Consider the following 18,764-nt stretch of genomic DNA (forward strand, 5'->3'; position numbering starts at 1 on the left):
TATTGAGTCTTTTTCAAGACACTATAAAGGAAATGCATGTGTCTTACCGCCTATAGTTCTGGGCCCTGGCCCATGATAGGTAGAAGCCTAAGAAAGGATTGCAAGTGTTGAGCTGTGCGTAAGTGGGACCATGGGGATTTGGGCCACCCCCCTATTTGGGCCACCCAATGTATCCTAATACACAATACTATTTACAAACTTCAACACGTCGTACGTCTACCAAAATCACTCCAATTACCTCCTTTTTTGCTAACAGTATTCATTAGACCATTATGCGCTAGTATACCGAAGAAGGAATCGCTAACGCGCTTAAATCGCTTAATAATAGCGTATCTTTTTAAAAAGCAGCTATTAAATACGGCATACTGCGATTAACGCTTTAAAATCGATTACTTAGCTACTAAAATTACTATAACGCTTATTAAGATTAGTAAAGGCTTTCTAAAGTTTAGGAAGAGCACCTAACGCATTAGATTTACGTTTAAGGCTTTATTAAAGTGCCTCTTACTTACTCTTAAGTTAAGGCTATAGCTTAAGTTATAATGCTTAGTAATAAAGACGCAAGACTGCTTAGGCAACACTAGCTATATGCTTTTTTAAAGTAAAATCTTATAATTTAAGCTTAAAAAAGTAAATCTTTTAATTCTAAGCGCTTAAATAAAGCTATAACTAATATAATTAGTATATAGTTTTACTAGCTTTTAGTTCTTACTATAGTATTAATAAAACTATAAAATAAATAAAATATAAATAAAACTAGGCTAGCCTAAGGTAACGAAGACTTTTAATAAGTGCTTAAAAGATAAAATATAGCTATAATTTAAAAGAAAAACGTTAATTATTAATTATAGACTTTATATGTAAAGTACGTCTTTGCTAGAAGTTCTAGCATCTTTTTTTTTAAGAGTAAAAAGGTATAGTAGTAGTAGTTTAGTCTTAAATTAAACTAATATAAAGACTAGCAATTTATAGCTACTAATTAAAGCTAAAGTTTAAATAAAATAAGGTTTAAATAGTTAGAAAAGGTTTTTATTTTATAGATAGCTTTAAATGTCTTTTTTAATATAAGATTATTAGTAGTAGATAGCTATAAAAGCTATAAAATAGATAGATTTATAAATGTATGCTTTTAGTATAACATTTACTTAATTTATCTACCTTTTTATACATCTTACATTCTTTAACTACTTAATTTATTAATCTTTTCTTTATTAAAAAATAAGTACTAAAAATAAGCTAGCTTAATAAAAGATAGTAATATAAAAACAATTATTAATACGCAAGCCTTTTTATAAGCTTATAAACTAGCTTAAAATACAGCACTTTCCTTAAAAAACATTTAAAGTAGGTAGCGCACTATTAGTTTATAGCTAATTAATAAGCTTTACCTATTAACAAGCCTTTTTATCTTACTAAATCTTAACAACTAGCTATCTATACTAAACAATTTTAATATTACTAGAATTAATAAAACTATAGCTTTAAAAGATACTACTTTTTAAGCTGCTACGATTGTATAAACTACTCCTAGAAAGAGAAACAATTTAACTAGCTAACTAGCTAAATATTAGCAATTACATTCTATATTATCTTTAGGGCAGCTTTTATTTTAAAAGCTTTATAAAGCATTTAATAAAAAGGTAGTTAAAAGATCTCTATCTAAGCGAAAAATAAAAGTTTTAAAGGCAACGATTAAAAGCCTATAGCCTTAGAAAGGGAAGGCCGTAGTTATAAGCCTAAATTTAAAATTCGCTATAATTAAGGACATATAAAATAGCTAGGCCGCCGCAGGAAGAGAAGTAATTGAAGTAGACGATAGCTCTGAAGGAGAGCTTTCAGATGATATATAATTTGCATGATTTGGTTAAGTATTGCAATTGCTATAATTGTTTTTGTTTTTGTATTTTTTTAATGCTATTAAATTATCACGATTTTTGGGTGGCCCAAATAGGGGGGTGGCCCAAATCCCCATGGTCCCACTTACGCACAGCTCAACACTTGCAATCCTTTCTTAGGCTTCTACCTATCATGGGCCAGGGCCCAGAACTATAGGCGGTAAGACACATGCATTTCCTTTATAGTGTCTTGAAAAAGACTCAATAGCTCTCCTCCAAGTTTTTTTCCGGGTGGCTGCACATTAGCTGAGAATCGATATCGTACTCAAGCTGTGCACGCCCCCAACCTCTTCTTTGTGGTCGTTAACCAGACCGTGGGGTTAACAGTGTTTTAAGTGAACTGCAAAGTAATAGTAACACTCTGTCCCAAGGTAGGCGTAATGATTTGATCAAGGTGACGGTCGGCCTGGCCGTAGTTAGTGTAATCTTGACTGTCTCGTTTTCCGATGCCGCTAAAGTCGACAGCAGAATCGCGGCAGGCGTCTTTGTGGTATCAACGGATGTGGTCTTTAAGGGTAGCAGTCATTTCTTTCGTTGCAACGCTCGCGATTGTTACGGAGACGGTAATTAACTTTAGCGTCGTCATTTTTTTGGTGTTCGCTGCCTTCACCTCTGTTTCGTAATTTGACCCGGCTATAATGACGGTCTGTGTCTTTATAACTGTCGTTATTGTTTAGAGCGCTTTACTAGTTCTTAAAGTAGTAATGTTTACCTAAGCACAAGCACTAATTTCAGCCTGCCGCGCAGCCACCGGCGGGCCAGATAGGCCCGACAGATTGGCCTGTCTAACCTTAGCCGCCTTTGTGCAAGACAACGTGGTCGTAGACTTAACCGTTTTAACCTTGGTTTAAACCGTCGTCACAGTCACAGTGGTGGTTTTGGCCGTAGTGGTTGTGGTGCCGCCAGTGCTAAGCGTTCTTGCTGTCGTGCTTGTTACCTGCGTAGACCTTGGCGTTGGAATGTAAGTGATCGTTGTGGTTGTTCCCAAGGTCAGCGTCATTGTAGATGCCTGTTCGGCTTTGCCTATAACTGTACTCGTTTCCGTGCTCGTCGCCTTTACCTTGGAGCCTTTAGCCGTGATTGTCTTCGTAAATATCAACAAGGCAGTCTCCTCGTGTATAATGGTCTTGATGATGGGCAATGGAGTGATTGTGGTAACACTATTGTACAGCACGGTGGTGGTCTCAGGACTATTCTGCAGGGAATCGTTTTAAGTGGACGTGCCTGTAGTAGTGCTCCGTAGTCTTGACGGTTACACCTTGGTTGCCGCATCAGGTGTGATGGTGGTATTATTCACTCTCCGCAACGATGTTCGCGGTGTCGGGTGTGATGATAGCGATTCCTTCTTCGGTATACTAGCGCATAATGGTCTAATGAATACTGTTAGCAAAAAAGGAGGTAATTGGAGTGATTTTGGTAGACGTACGACGTGTTGAAGTTTGTAAATAGTATTGTGTATTAGGATACATTGGGTGGCCCAAATAGGGGGGTGGCCCAAATCCCTATGGTCCCACTTACCGATCACAAGCTACAGAGACCTACGGAGTACTGAGTGGGCATCACTCGTGCAGAAAGACATTCCGAGATCTGAAATACTTTTTAGTCTCTGTCAGCTTTTTTGATGACTTTTATGTTTTGCATACTATGAATCTAGTCTAGCCGAACTATCTTCTTTACGTATACGTATCCAGCAACTTCAGCTATACGTTACCGGAACTCAACTAAGCGTTTTCGACACCGGGAGCAGCAGCAGCGAGGAGAGCTGGAAAATTTGGCGTTCCCAGCCCGGTAACTGGATCCCAGCCCACAGTGGCGTTCCAGTATACCGGGGACGCAAAGTACGTCTTGTTTTTGCAGCCAATACCGGAACCGCCAGTAATATCAGTCAGAGCATCTCTGTTAAGGTACAACCAAGGGTTTAAGAAGCCCATCGGTGGTAGACCGGCCGAACGGCGTGCAGCATTAAGCAGCGCAACCACACCCGAAAAGACGGGCGCAGAAGCACTTGTGCCAGATTCAAGAGCAAGGCTGCCCTTATTGTAGACATAGAAATCATTGCCCTGTGCAGCCACATCGGGAATGCCACGGCCACTTGCGTTGAAGAAGTCCGAGTAGGTGTCGCCAATGGTGCGCAAGTATTTCTTGACAGCGCAATCTTGCCAGACTGGACGAGGATGTAGTGTGCTAAAACCCCCAGAGCTAAAATAGACAGCGATCTCGGGATTCTGCTGAAAGGTGGCTCCGACGGCAGTGACGTAAGGGCAACCGGCTGGGAATGTGGGCTGCAGATATGGCTTGTTGTCGGCGGTGCGTACACAGGTTTTTCCAGGACCAGTATCACCCGAGCTGAATAGCACGCTAACGCCTCTTGCACCTAGTTGCATGAAGAGGTTGCATACTTTGATGGCAAATTCTGGCGGAACCGATTGTTCTTCTTCGCCATACGATGTAGACAGCGTTTGTGGTAGCTTGTCGTCGTCTAGAGCCAGGATATATGCCAGAAACTCAAGATACGGCTCGTTGTCTCCAGGCACAGTAGGCTCATCAGCACTCGGAACAAGCGGTCTAAACTGTTAGTGTCATAAACGGTGTTAAACGTGACAATTTGTGTTTAGAATACCATACCCGAGACCGCCTGTACTATACTCTGTGATCGGAATAGGCGAGCTAATGCCAAGAATGTACTGTACGTCCAGATTTGCCTCACCTAATAGTAAAATATATTAGAAAAATTCGCGCCAAGGAGTGCTAGGTCAAAACATACCGCTATCACCAGTCCAAGTCTGGTTATCCAGGCCGCCATTTATACGCTCGACCGAGAAATTTTGGCCGATAGCACTAGGAACAAATTTCGACTCAAAGAGTGCGAGATCCTTGTAGCGAGCATATTCCTGAAGGAAAGAGGCAAATGCAACACGGTCAGAAGTAGTGTCAGTCACAGTGTAGTTAACGCCGTACAAGGACTTTAAACAGGCAGGCGATATACGAAAGTCGCACGCCAATGCATCAGCAGTGGACGCAATGTCGGCGACCTCGTCCTTGGAAGCCGGATGAAGATCGAAGATCGTCGACCGACGCGCCGCGAGTTGACCAAACCGCGTTGTAGGCTGGACCATATCGACGTGCGCGATAAGGTTATCGGGGACGCTGTACTGCAGCGTTCGCAGTTTTGGGCTGCCGCCGTCTTCATGTTGGTACCAGGCGAATTTAGCGTCAAGAAGAGCACCAGCTTGGCTGGCAGTGGTCTTAACGATAACCCAATCGTTGTCGATGGTGGGCGTAATGCCAAAGTCGCTCAGCCAGGCAGTGACACCGGCGATACTATCCGCGGCCGGCGCTGTGTAGGCACGTAGGGCGTCACGAGTCAGGTGCCTTCCGTAATCAGGGTGGCTTGGGGTAGACACGTTGAGCACAAGATATTCGAGTTCCTCCGCATGCTGCTGTCGTAGAGCGATCTTGAACGCGGCACGGTCAGTCGGGCGGGCATCGCGCACAAAGCTCCATCCATCGGGCACGCCGGGAAGATTGTGCATAACCCGGGCCGCCACAGTGGAAGCGAACAAGAGTTGAAAGGAAAACATTGTGATTGTGGCAAAGGTGAAGTAAGAATCAGGGAGGCTGCGCCTAAGAGACAAAGAAGGAGACACCCAATACAGGACGAGTATTACGGTGAGGCCAAAAAAAGGATAGAGGCCCACAACGAAGGGAAGAGGCAATGCAGAACCGGAACTATATACATGTATCTCTACGTCGTAGAGGGTCGGATAAACAAGCACTTTTACGAGTGTCGTACATCTCTAATCGGACACTACCAATAAACAAGGCCCACAGCGGTGAATGCCCCGGCCCCTTTTCCCTCGCTTAACTAAACCTTGTCTGCTTTAGGCAGGTAGACGTGTTACGCTACGACGTCGTAAGCGAAAGCAGCAGTTCTACAATCGTATATGCTTATTTATCTACACATTTTACAGTGTCATTAGTGGGCCTCCCGTATATTGACCTCAATATTGTACCCCGTATACGGAGTCATATGCATGCTAAGAAGGAAGGTGCTCGGAAGTACTCCGTATGCTTTTGTATCTAGTAAGACAAGGGGTTTACAATAGCCTATAGATACAAAGTAGGAGATATGTAGCTATAGTACACAGTACAAAGATGTGCATCTAATAACTAAGAACGTTATAGCGTTGGTAGAATATAAGAGAAATTATACGGAGGTCCCTCGCAAAAGAAAGGGCTCACAGCTTTTGGCAAAATAAGTAGGTGAATAGTACGTTTAACTTATTAACACTGTATTTACCACCAATTTATTAGCGCAGTCTTATATGCTGGGAGCCCTGTAGCTATATTAATAAGCAGAACAAATTAGTAAAGTAGTCTACTAAGCTTTAGCAAGCTGTTGCTAATGGTTTTCTCCGTATATATAATAATAATTACTGTATATTGCTACCACTATAGAAAAGCGGTGAGCCCTTTCTTTTAGGATGGACCTCCGTAGGATTTAACTACTGCATTATTAAACATGTTAGTTTATAGAAGAAAAGAATCGAGTTACCCCTTAATCTTTTAACGGGCATTAGATAGGCACCTGCGCGTAGTACGGAGGTCCCTACCAAAAGTTATGCCCAACCCCCTACACCGCCCTAGTAGCTTTTGCCGGCAGTACTATTAATAAGCACCCCTTTCCTGCGCAGCCCATAGCAAAGTACTCTGTAATCAAATTTACCAACAACAATGCCTTCCTACGATATCGCTACTCGGACGCAAGCAATTGCTTTAAAGGTGTACGGCGCCTCTAATAAACAGGTTAAAGCCTATACTGGTATACCGCTGCGCTAAGTGAATCGCTTGCTTAAAAAACCTATTAAACGCGGCTTTAATCCGAAAGCATAATCTCTAATTATACGCGATATTTATGTTATAGGCGATAATCAATCTGGCCGCCCTTGAAAGCAAGAAGCGATTAAAGAAGATGTGCTTGCAAAGGTCTGTATTAACTGATATGGAAGAGAAAAAACATGTGCTTATATTGCACGCGAAATAGGCAACGTTTTAGCAATGACGGTATGGCGTACACTTTGCGCTGCTAGACTAAAAAAAACAAAACCAACATAAAAGCCTAGCTTATTTGCGTTAATAAAGCAAGCTCGACTTTAATAGTGCTTAAAACATAAAGACTAGACATTAAAGGATTAAAAGCAGGTTATTTAGTTTAATAAAACATCTGTTGTACTTTCTTATTAGCAAGAAAGCTATAAAGTTTAAAGGACTCTAGATAAACGATTTACAAAGTCTTGTGTTTAAGAGAGGTAGAAAGGATATTCAAAGTTTATGTTTTAGGGCTATTTTTCTTATAATTACAAAGGTTTGTTTTATATTTAGCAACTAAAGACTGCAAAAAAGCAAGTACAAGCTATAAAAGAGCTAACTTTGCTTAACGAAGAAGCTAAGCCAAAGTTGCGGATATAATAGGAGTTAAAGACTAGTTTACGCCGCTTAAAGCTACAAAATCTAGGAGGGAAAAAGCTAACGTAGAAGTTTACAAAGGCTACAGGAAAGATAACACAAGGCAACGGTAAAGGAGTTGACTAGTATCGCTACTAAAAGTAGGTAATTTTACTAAAGCTAATTCCTTTTGCGCGCAAGTACGGTCTAGACGCTTTAGTACAAGAAGACAAAGCCTCTTCTTATACGCACCCCTTTTAAGACTTAGTATACAACTAAGCTAACGTTCAAACGCTAATTTAGTGCCTAAATTCACCAGATTTGAATATAATTAAGCTATGTTAGATGCACTTAAAAAGGCTAACTACAAAGTACAGCGCTGCGAAATAAAAAAGCCAGGCATAAGCGGACTGGCGGCGTGTGTAGGCAAACCTTTCACAGGAGCAAATAAGGAGCTGGATTGAAAGGATACCGTGGCATATTCAGCAGGTGATTGCTTTGGAAGGTGGTAATGAATATAAGGAGGGAAGAAAGAAGTAGCGGGCTGGTGACGATAATTTGTAAATTTCCTAATTAGGCATAGCGTTAATTAAGGCGGTGTGGGGGGGTAGGCATGACTTTTGGTAGGGACCTTCGTAGTCTATGCGTGGACACTAAGACCCAAGATACCCCGGCTTTTTAAAAGTCTTAGCTGAAATATAAGACTAACATTATTTATATTTAAAGCAAGCGTACCGTGCTTGCGCACACGTCGTAGGCGCCCAAACCTACCCGCTTGTCCTTAAGTAGCCCGTTTATTCTACTTATTTTTTTTATGTTTTCTTTACAAATTTAGCGATATAGAGAGCCAAATGCCTACCATGGCCTTAGCCCTGTTCGCTAACGTATAATAAGATTTGGGTTAGGCGTGTTGCGGCTATATTAAAGCATGCAATTTATGTTTGCGCTGCAAGCGCGAGAAAGCTAGATATATGGAGTAAAACTATGGTGTAAGGCAAAATAAGGCCTGTATTTCTTTAATTGGGCATAGAGCGACTTAAGGCGGTGTAAGGGGTGGGCATAATAAATGATTCAACCACGGCTTATGTTCTTACAAACTTTTAGCATCTTCAAGCCATACTGCAACCCGCGAGAATAATGTCAACGGACCTTGAAAACGAGACAATCCGTCAATGCTTAACGGCGATTCGGCAAAACGCAAACCATGCCTTTATTTTAGTAGGCGGCGCTGGCGGAATACTAGCCGGAAGCAATCGCACTACCAGTGACATCGACCTTTTGCTGGCTGCCAGCGTCGATCCCCACACACTACACACAGATCTTCTACGCATCGATGGTTTTAGCGCCCCAAGCGGCGTCTTAATGTTCCAAGGCTCGAAACCAATGACTATTGATTTTTTAAAGAACGTCGTCCTTAAGAAGACGTACGAGGATCTTTTCGAACATACATTCTTACAGGGAGACGTGGCCTTGCTTAATTTAGACGCCGCCCTAGCGGTGAAAATCCACTGCTTTTACCAGCGCGCCGACGACGAAAACGGCGAAATGAAAAAAATAACGGATCTTCAAGACATTGCATAGCTCTCATCTCAGATGGTGGCATGCAAGCTAACTGTATCTGACCGTGTGGCGGCTATGTTTAAAGTTGGCCACTATAACCTGCTGCTTGTTGTGAGGGTTAAAGGAGGCTATACGTAGCGGTCATATAACGTGATGCACTGTGAGGAGCAGGAGGCTGAATAGGGTCTAGTGTGGGCGAAAGAGTGTTGTGTACTAAGGAAGAAATAGATACATCGCGACCCTTCTGGGGATCCGTATTAATACTAGTGCCATGCCCCGCTTTTGTGCCTTCTAACCAATCACAGGCCCGTACGGCCAAGTGGGGCGGAAAGGCCACAGTGTGGCGGATTCCAATGCTTGACACTTGTACGCCTTCAGCTGTCTAAAGAAGAAGTAGAGAGACTAGTTGCTATTGACGCTAAAAAGCTACTATGCTCTTAGGAAGAGGATAGCAAGGAGCAAAAAGAGTACTTTGAATTCTTTTCTTTAGCTGGAGAGTGCCCTTTAACTGGTACACTGCTAGACGACAACAACGAAGAAGGCTTTTAAACGTTTCCAAAAAAAAAAAACCCTTTATTATTATAGTATAAATAATATTGTTTAAAAAGCTGACTTTTTAAAGAGAGTTGCTATTTGCACAGAAAGTCTGCTAATAAGCAGTAAGGTGCATTAGGTAGGGCCTTTAAGCTTACCGCCTAGAATCTATAGTACTGCAAGGGCTACTCTGCGCAAACAGTAGTGCTATTGCTAGCGCTGCTTAGGTTAACAGTATAACATACTCTATACTTTATACAAAGCTAAAAGAAAGCATAAAGACTATAAAGGCAGAAAAATCTAGAATAAGCGCTATAAAAGTAAGATCTTAACACTATTTAATTTTATATTTTATATTATTTATTAAATAGTATAATAGTATAATAATGCTTATATAATATAAGTAATAATAGCGCTAGCAGTATAGCGTACTAATAAGAGTAATATATAAGCAGACATTAGTAGAAAATACTTTAGTATATAAACTAATAAAACTTGTTAGCATACGCTTACTAATATACTTTATCTATTATTTGTAGATTCACTATATAGATAGTAGAAAAATACTGTATAAAATAGCAACATTTTATTAAGAGCCTTTTAAAAGTATAAAACTTTTAAACCTAGTATTAATATAGCTTTTAAAAGATAATAAAAACTGCCCACTTTATAAGAATTAAGCTAAAAAGTAAGTTATATAAAGCTCTAGAATAAAGCGCACTATAACCGTTCTAACTAATGTTAGCAAAGCGGCCTCTTATTAGTTAGATAGATAAAAGTAGGAAATAGCACTAGTAAAATCTTATAAGGGTTGGTGTGCAATGCGTGGTCACGAAGGCTTAACTAGTTTATACTGTTGTATTAAGACTTCAACTTAACGGACTATGGGAGACTGGTAGGCGAAGGCCTGCCAGCTAATTTATACGTGGCTGGAAGATGCGGTGTCGCAACCCTAGTGGGGCGTGGCACAGCTAAGTGGCTGTGCTAGTCCCGTGCAACGTGTTAAGATAGTTCGTTAAGTCCGTCGCTTGGTAAGCGACTGGTTGCCGAACCGGTGCGTAGGGACGCGTGTGTGGAATACCCTTACAGCTTACTAAAACCTCTTTCTTTTTTAAACTACCTTTAACTTTAACCCTTTTCTTATCCTACCTTTAAACGCTAACTTAAATTATAGCGTTAAAGAATACTTAGTTAAATTAACCCTTTAATTTACTTAAGCCTTACTTAAAAGCTAATAATAAACCTTCTTAATATAGCCGCTTACAAAGCATTTAAAAAGAACCTTTCTATACCCCCCTTATAAAGAAGAAAGAAGGCCATTATAACAGGCTATAGCCTAATATATGTCTTTAACTTTATTCTTAGCCTATAATAACTAGTTTAGCCGTGCTACGTAACCTGCCACGCATCCTATAAAAGACTATAATAGGATATCTTAATTAATATAAGAACTAAGAAGCACCTACCCTCTCTTAAGCCTGTACCTTTTGGCTACAAACTACTCTACTCTATGCTTGCCGGTAACTTATACAAGCAGGAAGCAAGAGCTAGTTAGAAGGGACCTTGTAGATTATAAAGGGAGGGAAGGAGCTACTTAAGAAGAAAGGAAGTAGGCTTGCTTATATAAATATCTTTCTTCTTCTTCAGCTTAGTTTTCAACCAGTTTGATTCACCTAACAGTGACTTCTCCCATTGGGCTGGACCCTTACACAGATAGTTTCACAGTTAGTCTCAAATATTAGGAATCAAGCGAGTGTGAAGGTACAGCCCCCGGTGGTCCAGATTAAGCCGCAAAAAATAATAGATTGAACAGTATACCAATGTTCCTACATTTGCAATAAAACTGACAGCGTCTATCGTCGAGGGACATGTGTAGATAATTAAAGTAACATAAACGAGAGTAGTTTTTATCGCACCTTCTAGTGTCATGCCATGGCCCACAAAAGCCAATCAAAACAGTAAGAGGAACCGCCTCCTAATGCAGATGGCCATACAACAAAAACAAGTTCTATGCTGTGATATTTTCCTCCGTCCATCCTAACTAGATAGTTCGTTGGTTATATTGCTTGTCCGTCCGTCCGACGCGATACGCAATAGAGGAAAAAACTAAGAGAGCAAGAGGGGGGTTCGAGGTTTAACTAGCCCTGAACGAAGCCGGTCAGTACCTTGCAGTGTAAGATACAAATGAAGGGCACTGGTCTGGTGGAACACATTTTCTCAGATCGCGGTGGCCAGCTTGCTGACCGGTGTACATCAACTAATCTAGAAAGCACTTCGTAAATGTCATCTCGCTTTAAAACTCAGCCAAAGTAAGGAACTATTCCAATTGTGATGAGGCGAAGATCGTTGTATTCAGAAGGAAGATAGCTATCTGAAGCTAGAGAAGAAGTCTGGGCTGAAGACTCTACACTAAAGGTGGTCCGTGCACCACCGCGCAACAAATTGAAGACAAAGCCGGCATCTCGAGCACGCAGCACGGACGTGTACACAGGCCCCTCCTCCCAGCTCGTCAGTAGAAAAGCCTAGAGTTCAGCGGTGGTAAAAACGAAAATAAAAAGGTGTCTCTATCATGTGGCCGGCATGCTCCGTGAACTAGGAAGTACGGTACAACAAATATATGAAATAGAGAGCACAACGCTTAGTTGCGTGACAGCACTCTCTCGATTATGAGGCTTCCTGTAGCCCAATGCTGCTCTCTCCCACGTTGTTTAGCGTATCAATAGTTCGGCTCCTACGGAGTAATCACACATGATTACACCCTGTAGTTGTGTTTATAAAAAGGTGCGGAGTACAGACAAAATGCAATAATTGTACTTCGTACGCAGTACTGAAACACTCTCTTATTGCCAAGTTTCGAATGGGAGAAACGTCAGCAAAGGACACCTAGTACGGAGTACGGAGTATGGTATCTTATCTTCCTATTTTTAATATTATTCGTTTTAACGTCGCCGCTGAAGCGACAACAGCTAACCCGCCTCCCTAGGGGCATGCGATGGGAGAGGCAGGGGTCCTGCAATAAGTCTCACCGCTCTACCAAGGGTAAAGGCGCGGCGCTGACCCAAATTCCGAAGGAGGCACAAGCTGTATTCCGTGCCGGCATTCCGTGCTAGGTTCTAAAACGCCGATGATATGACGGCAGTGTACTACTCCGTAGGTGATTTTAGGCTTTCATTTTACCGCATGTGATTCTACGGAGTACCGCATAGTGCAAAAGAAAGATGCATGTGCTACTGTGGGCGGCAAAGCTTAGGGATCCTTCTTTTACAACAATTCATAGTCCAACTGCTTTCTTTTGCTACTTCTCAGTCGAATACCGGTACACTATCACGATCCCGTCACGCAAATCTGCGAGGCGAAAGGCCAAGCGATCTAGTCTTGAGGGTAAAACGTGACTCTCGATACTTAATGCCTTATATGATAGGTATCCGTGCTAAGCTGCGGGGGCACGTGACTCTTCGAGTCGATTATCTCATAAGTACTCCGTACGGAGTATTGCTCCCAACTTAACTTGCGACGCGATCTTCTGGACCGGGGTGGGCAAGCCTCAATCCTCACGCCATTTTCTTTTGACCCAGCATCATGTCTGTTCTCCTTGAGACGAACCAGGGTGACATAGTTATTGACCTTCTGGTTGATTATGCCCCCAAACTGTGCGAAAAGTACGTAATGCCACGTCTCCTTGCGATTTCGCTTTTGCTATACTGTTATTGCACCTAACAATCGTATCAGCTTCCTCAAGCTGTGCAAAATAAAGTATTACAATTTCTCCCCCGTCCACTCAGTTCAGAAATCTTTCTCATTTCAAACGGGCGATCCTCTTGGGCCGCTATCGAACAAATCCGATGGAGGCACTTCCATTTGGGGTCTCCTCTCCTCCGACCCATCTAAACGAACGTTCCCTGCGTTTTTCCACCCAAAATTGAAACACATCGAGAGAGGGACTGTTGGTATGGCTACAGTTCCTCACCCGTCGGATCCAAACGTTCGTCTTGCGGCATCCCAATTCCTTGTTACGCTCGGAGACAACACCGACTATCTGAATGGCAAATCGGCGATATTTGGCCGAGTCGTGGAAGGATACGATGTCTTGGAAAGAATCAATGAAACTCTCGTTGATGGCAATGGGTACCCCTTAGTAGATGTACGCATCAAACATACTTTGATTTTGGATGATCCGTATCCAGATCCGGCTGGTTTGCAGGAACCAGACGCCTCTCCGCATCCAACTCGAGCCCAACTTGCGACGGTTCGCCTCGCGGATGACGAGCAAAAAGACGTGTTCGTGGACGCCAATACCGATAAAGATTCGAATGCGGAAAAGGAGAAGCTGCGGCGGGAGCGAGAAGCACGGGCACAAGCATTGACACTTGAAATGATGGGCGACCTGCCATTTGCTGAAGTTAAACCGCCTGAAAATGTTCTTTTTGTTTGCAAGCTCAATCCGGTTACCCAGGATTCGGATTTGGAACTTATATTCAGCCGATTCGGGAAAGTCCTTTCATGCGAGGTTATTCGGGACATTAAAACAGGCGACAGTCTTCAATATGCTTTTATCGAGTTCGAGGACAAAATTGCTTGCGAAACGGCCTATTTTAAAATGCAAGACGTTCTCATAGACGACCGTCGAATCCACGTCGATTTTAGCCAGAGTGTCAGCAAACTGAGCGATACGTGGAGAAGAGTTATACAAATATGAACCGGCAGAAGCAAGCCAGGGGGCGCGGTGGCTGGGGAGGCGTGCAAGAGCTGGAAAAGTGGCGCAAGTACCGCAGTGAAGATCTAGATGACGGACCAGCCTATGAAATGATACATGGAGAAGAAGATATCAAGGATCAACATGACAAATCATCTGGTGGGAAGAGAGCGTCTGTCCATGATGTGACGCCAAAGGGTCTCCAGTCTGGCGGTAGCATAACCAAGCCTAGCTACAGGAAAGAGGATGACAGGCGCTGGCGAGGCGACGATGCCAAGGGCGAGAGACGAGATGGCGATAAGAATAGCTCTAGGGCTGTAAGGCGATATGGGGAACGCAGTCGGAGCCCGAAGCGAGACGAGCTGCGTGACTACAGGCGGTACAGGGACGGTAGCAGGCAAGATGCCAAGCACCGAGATCGGCACCGTTCCAGCTGAACCTGTTTGATACCTGCTAAATAAACGCAATTAAATCTTGAGCAGCGTATTTGTTCAACTTGCTTGCAACTGTCATCTGTCACCATCATAAACATCAACAACCTTGTATGTGACAATTGATTTAGTATATGCCCTTATAGCTAATCCAGGCAGACAGAGCACTTTCGGCCCATAAAACTAACGCACGGGAGCAACTAATTTAATGGTTGTGCCTCTCTCAACATATTTTCAAAGGCAAGGCCTGGTGATATAAGTCCATCGTCATATCTGCCGCTCTCGGATGAAGCTTCGCTGAAAAATGAATTCTGTATCTTACGCGCAGCCCGTATCTGACAGGCGGCAAATTTGACGGAGTAATACTCCGTATCACAGACTCTCGTTTGTATCCGATCCTTTAGCGATGTCCTTAGCTGCCGCGGTGTACTCTGTCTTACACGAGAATGTAAGGACAATATGTAGCTAAGTAGCGGTCAAATTTAATATCGTCAATGTTGTACTAACTATCTTTTACACTCTCTTAATATAGAAGTGCATATTTCAATGCATCCTCGCTAGCTTAATAAATAACATAACTGACTCGCCTTTACCCGTCTATAATTAGGTGTTACTAGTCGATACAATCTATCCGTTAAATATTTATATAAAGATACAAAAAAGACTACCTATAGTTCCTATCCAAAAAAAAATTAGCTTTTTTTCTTTATTCGCTCTTAATACGTTCTTAAAGCTATATCTTGTTTTCAGCTAGACAAAATCGGCTAGCCTTTTAAGTAATGTTATTATTATCTTTATATAGTAAATAAGTTATAGGCAAGCAATACAATAAAACTATAGTCTATCAAAGGTATAAGATATAATAACCTAGTTGTATAAAACCAACACACTATACCGCTTATACATTTTGACCTTTTAAAGTGCTTTAGTATATTAGTTGTATACATAGTTTTAGTAAGTTATTAATTAAAACGCGCTTAATTAGCACGATAGAAATTATTAATCCGTTTTTATAATAAACAAGTAAGGTTATAGACTATAAAGTACTAATAAAAACTAGCTATTATTTTAAAGCTTGAATCAAGTAGCTAGGCTTTATAGTCTTTGTTAAGTAAGTATTTATTATTAATCACTTGTTATTTAAATTAACTTTTGGTTTAAGTAATAAATTAATATTATAATTAAGTTATTACTTTTAAACTATTACTAGATGTTAGTCCCTTAAGTGCTAAAACAAGTATTTATTTTATTCATAGTAAGTTATTTAAACCTAATAAATATAATTACTAAGCTAGTAATATAAACTTTAACGACTATATTACTATATTAACCTATATACTAGAAATAATAGTAGTATACTATATTATAGTGTTAGACTAGATTTTTAATAAGCGCACTTAGTTCCGCTTTTTTAATTATTAGCACTATTTTTGCCGTTTATTCTCTAGTTGTTTGGACGTTAGGTAGACAGCTAGAATATTTATTGTTAATACTTACTTTTGTATAAATACTACTCTAGCCATCTAACAACTAAGGCGCGTCCATTCCGGTGTCTAGTACTTTTAATCTAAATATTAATTACGTGAATTAGCCTACTAATTTCAGGTTAAGAAGTGTTAAGCGTTGTACTACGCTTAATAGCCTACTAAGTTCTTAGCATTTCTTGCTAAATCAACAGCAACGCAAAAAACAGCTACACTACGGAGTAGAATTTTCAAACTTACCGTGCGCTAGCTACGGAATAAGCTACACCTAGTAGACCACTAACAGATTATGCTTGTTTGCAAGCTAGGTCCTTAAGACATTCCAGAAACTTTATTCGTAAAAGTTGGAAATTATAACAAATAAGCTCGATGAATCAATATACTATAAAATAAGGAAAACGCCCGCATGTGCAACTATACCTCTTTACGAATAAAACTTCAGCCTAAGTGCAAACAGAAACTTGAAATCTCTAAGACCGAAATCTGTCCGGTAAACGCTCACATGCATGTCGGCATCGTAGCACAAATGGCTTGTAATAATAATAATATTAGAGCCCGCATCTGTTTGTCATTCTTAGGTGTGTTTTTAACTCTTAGTATTGAAGACCGGCTATATCTTACTTCCTTCCTCAACGTCCCTCCTCTGTTATCGCCCTATCGATTCTATTAACTTCAACGTACACAAAAGCGATCATACCGATTTCAACCTCATCCTCAAATTTCATCATAACGACCCCTAAGTTATTGAAAGTGTATGCACCACGCAAATGGCAGAACACACACTATAAAGAGATACTAGTAACGGAACGAATAACTTCAGAAGTGCATTCAATGCAATAACAGCCATAAAACACGCCAATCCATCAATACAACGGCATTATATCGTGTGGATCTGTTGCCTCTGCTGTGGGTTGTCTTTCGCCTCTTGTGCTTTCAAGTTGATTAGATTACAATTAACATATTTCGTCAGACTTTTACGAAGAGCAATGGTGTCTCAGACAAGCTGCAATGGGCAGAACAGCGACAATCGGCGGCCTAATCGTTTCTTTTCACCCTACTTATCTGCAATAGGCCACCAAGACCGTCGTTTCCACGCATTACCTCGCGAAAATCGCCCTGTCGCACTGACAGAACATCAAGCTGAAGTTTCGGATACTCCAGCTAGAAAAAGGATTGCTGTTGCCGTATGTCATAGTCTCGTCTTTACGCCTCTAGTAACCCCCTCCCAGAGGCATTTCCTCCGGTCATATCTTTAGGTAACTGCCAACTGATGGTTTGGATATTTTCTCATCTCTTGATGTTTTTAGTGCGGGCGTTGTCGCCAGAGGAAAATCCGTTGCAGTGGCGATTTGGGTCAGAACATGCCCTGTTCGAATTGCCAAAATGCTGGAATCACCCAATGCCTCTTTCTTAGAGTAAGATAACATTTCAAGACTGTCACAGCCTTTGTTTGCGTTATTGCCTTGATTTCTTATAATCTTCAGGTGTCATCTCGAGAAACACCTATAAAGGGAGAGGCGCACAACAGTGGGAACAACAACGAGTTCGACTACAATACCATGGCGGCTAGAGCTTTGGCGCAGCGGTCTGCCGTTGCGTCCGGGACGAGTTATGTAGGATCGCATGGCTTCAACACAGGCTTTTACAGGGCAGGAGATTTGCTCCCTCATGAAAGCAAGTCTTGCTACGACGGCCCTTCAGCATGGAGCAACAGCTTCAATAGCGACTATAGCAATTACGTGCCAGAAAATTGCGGTAATGGGTTTTATTCAGTCACGAACGAAGAAGAAATATCATTCTCATGGGAGGGCCGAGCCAAGATGCCGCAATCAGGGCCCTTAAAATATGTTACTGTCTATTCGCAAGAAGGCGAGTACTCACAGGAAGGTTCGGTCCCACTGGCAGTTCGTTCGGAAATTGCCGACGACACGGAAGTAGCGGCAACTTCATCTTTTCACCCGAATGCCACCACCACAGAGACGGACCAAATCGAACACTTACAGAAATTTACTACTAAGAGAGCGCTCAGCTCTGTGCACCAGTCGACTACTAGAAACAATGTCCTATTCTTCAAATCGACATGTAGCAGTCCTTCTTTCTTCACAGGCCCTGTTTCTATCTCGGAACCAGAAAACTCGTTAGTCACATACGGCAGTAACCTTGATTCTGCGGACTCGGGAAATTTATCTGCTTCGGTATATACTACCGATAGTGTCACAGGTCGAGACCAAGACGGCAGCCATGAAGCCCGAGTTCCCGAGTCCAGAACATACGATACCGACGGCCTGAATGAATCCATATTCAGTGAGCAAGAGAGAAGAGTAGGATCGCAAGGACCAGCCGTTAGTCTTAGCAGCTATACATATAACTCGACAGCCGGGCGGCCGCTGCGCTCCTCGTCCTATTACAGTTCTAGCAGGTCGGCTCTTGGCCGTCTAGTTCACGAGCCAGGATATACTCCTACTGACGGTCCGGCTCCTAAAGTCCATGAACCCCCGAAACGTGAACCAACATCTCAACTTTTGTCAGAAGGAGAAGCTGAGCGGCAGCATGGGGCAAACAGCCGTAAATAGGCGGGTCTCTGAGTAGATTAATTAGCTCTGTTTAATCCGACCCATTTTTTGCCAAATTGTGGATTTCCCGAGGTCACCTGACCTCGGCCGCCGAAATCACTAGATAAGACGAAGCCCTGACTGAACGCACATCGCGCACAGTCTAGAGC

At 41.9% G+C, this 18,764-nt stretch overlaps 2 protein-coding genes across 2 annotated transcripts; one reads left to right on the forward strand and one right to left on the reverse strand.

Annotated features, from left to right (window-relative positions):
- Positions 1-3,616: 3,616 nt before the first annotated feature.
- Positions 3,617-5,476, reverse strand: CMQ_5477 (tripeptidyl-peptidase; the record flags this gene model as incomplete). Its single annotated transcript, XM_014313674.1, has 3 exons — positions 3,617-4,460; positions 4,521-4,602; positions 4,660-5,476. The coding sequence occupies 3 exons, from the start codon at positions 5,474-5,476 to the stop codon at positions 3,617-3,619; spliced, it is 1,743 nt and encodes a 580-aa protein (XP_014169149.1).
- An 8,650-nt stretch (positions 5,477-14,126) lies between these two features.
- CMQ_5481 (peptidyl-prolyl cis-trans isomerase-like protein) lies at positions 14,127-14,564 on the forward strand (the record flags this gene model as incomplete). Its single annotated transcript, XM_014313678.1, has 1 exon — positions 14,127-14,564. One exon carries the CDS (start codon positions 14,127-14,129, stop codon positions 14,562-14,564), a length of 438 nt encoding a protein of 145 aa, XP_014169153.1.
- Positions 14,565-18,764: the final 4,200 nt, after the last annotated feature.

Source organism: Grosmannia clavigera, assembly GCF_000143105.1.
Source record: "Grosmannia clavigera kw1407 unplaced genomic scaffold GCSC_67, whole genome shotgun sequence".
Taxonomy (NCBI): Eukaryota; Fungi; Ascomycota; class Sordariomycetes; order Ophiostomatales; family Ophiostomataceae; genus Leptographium; species Leptographium clavigerum.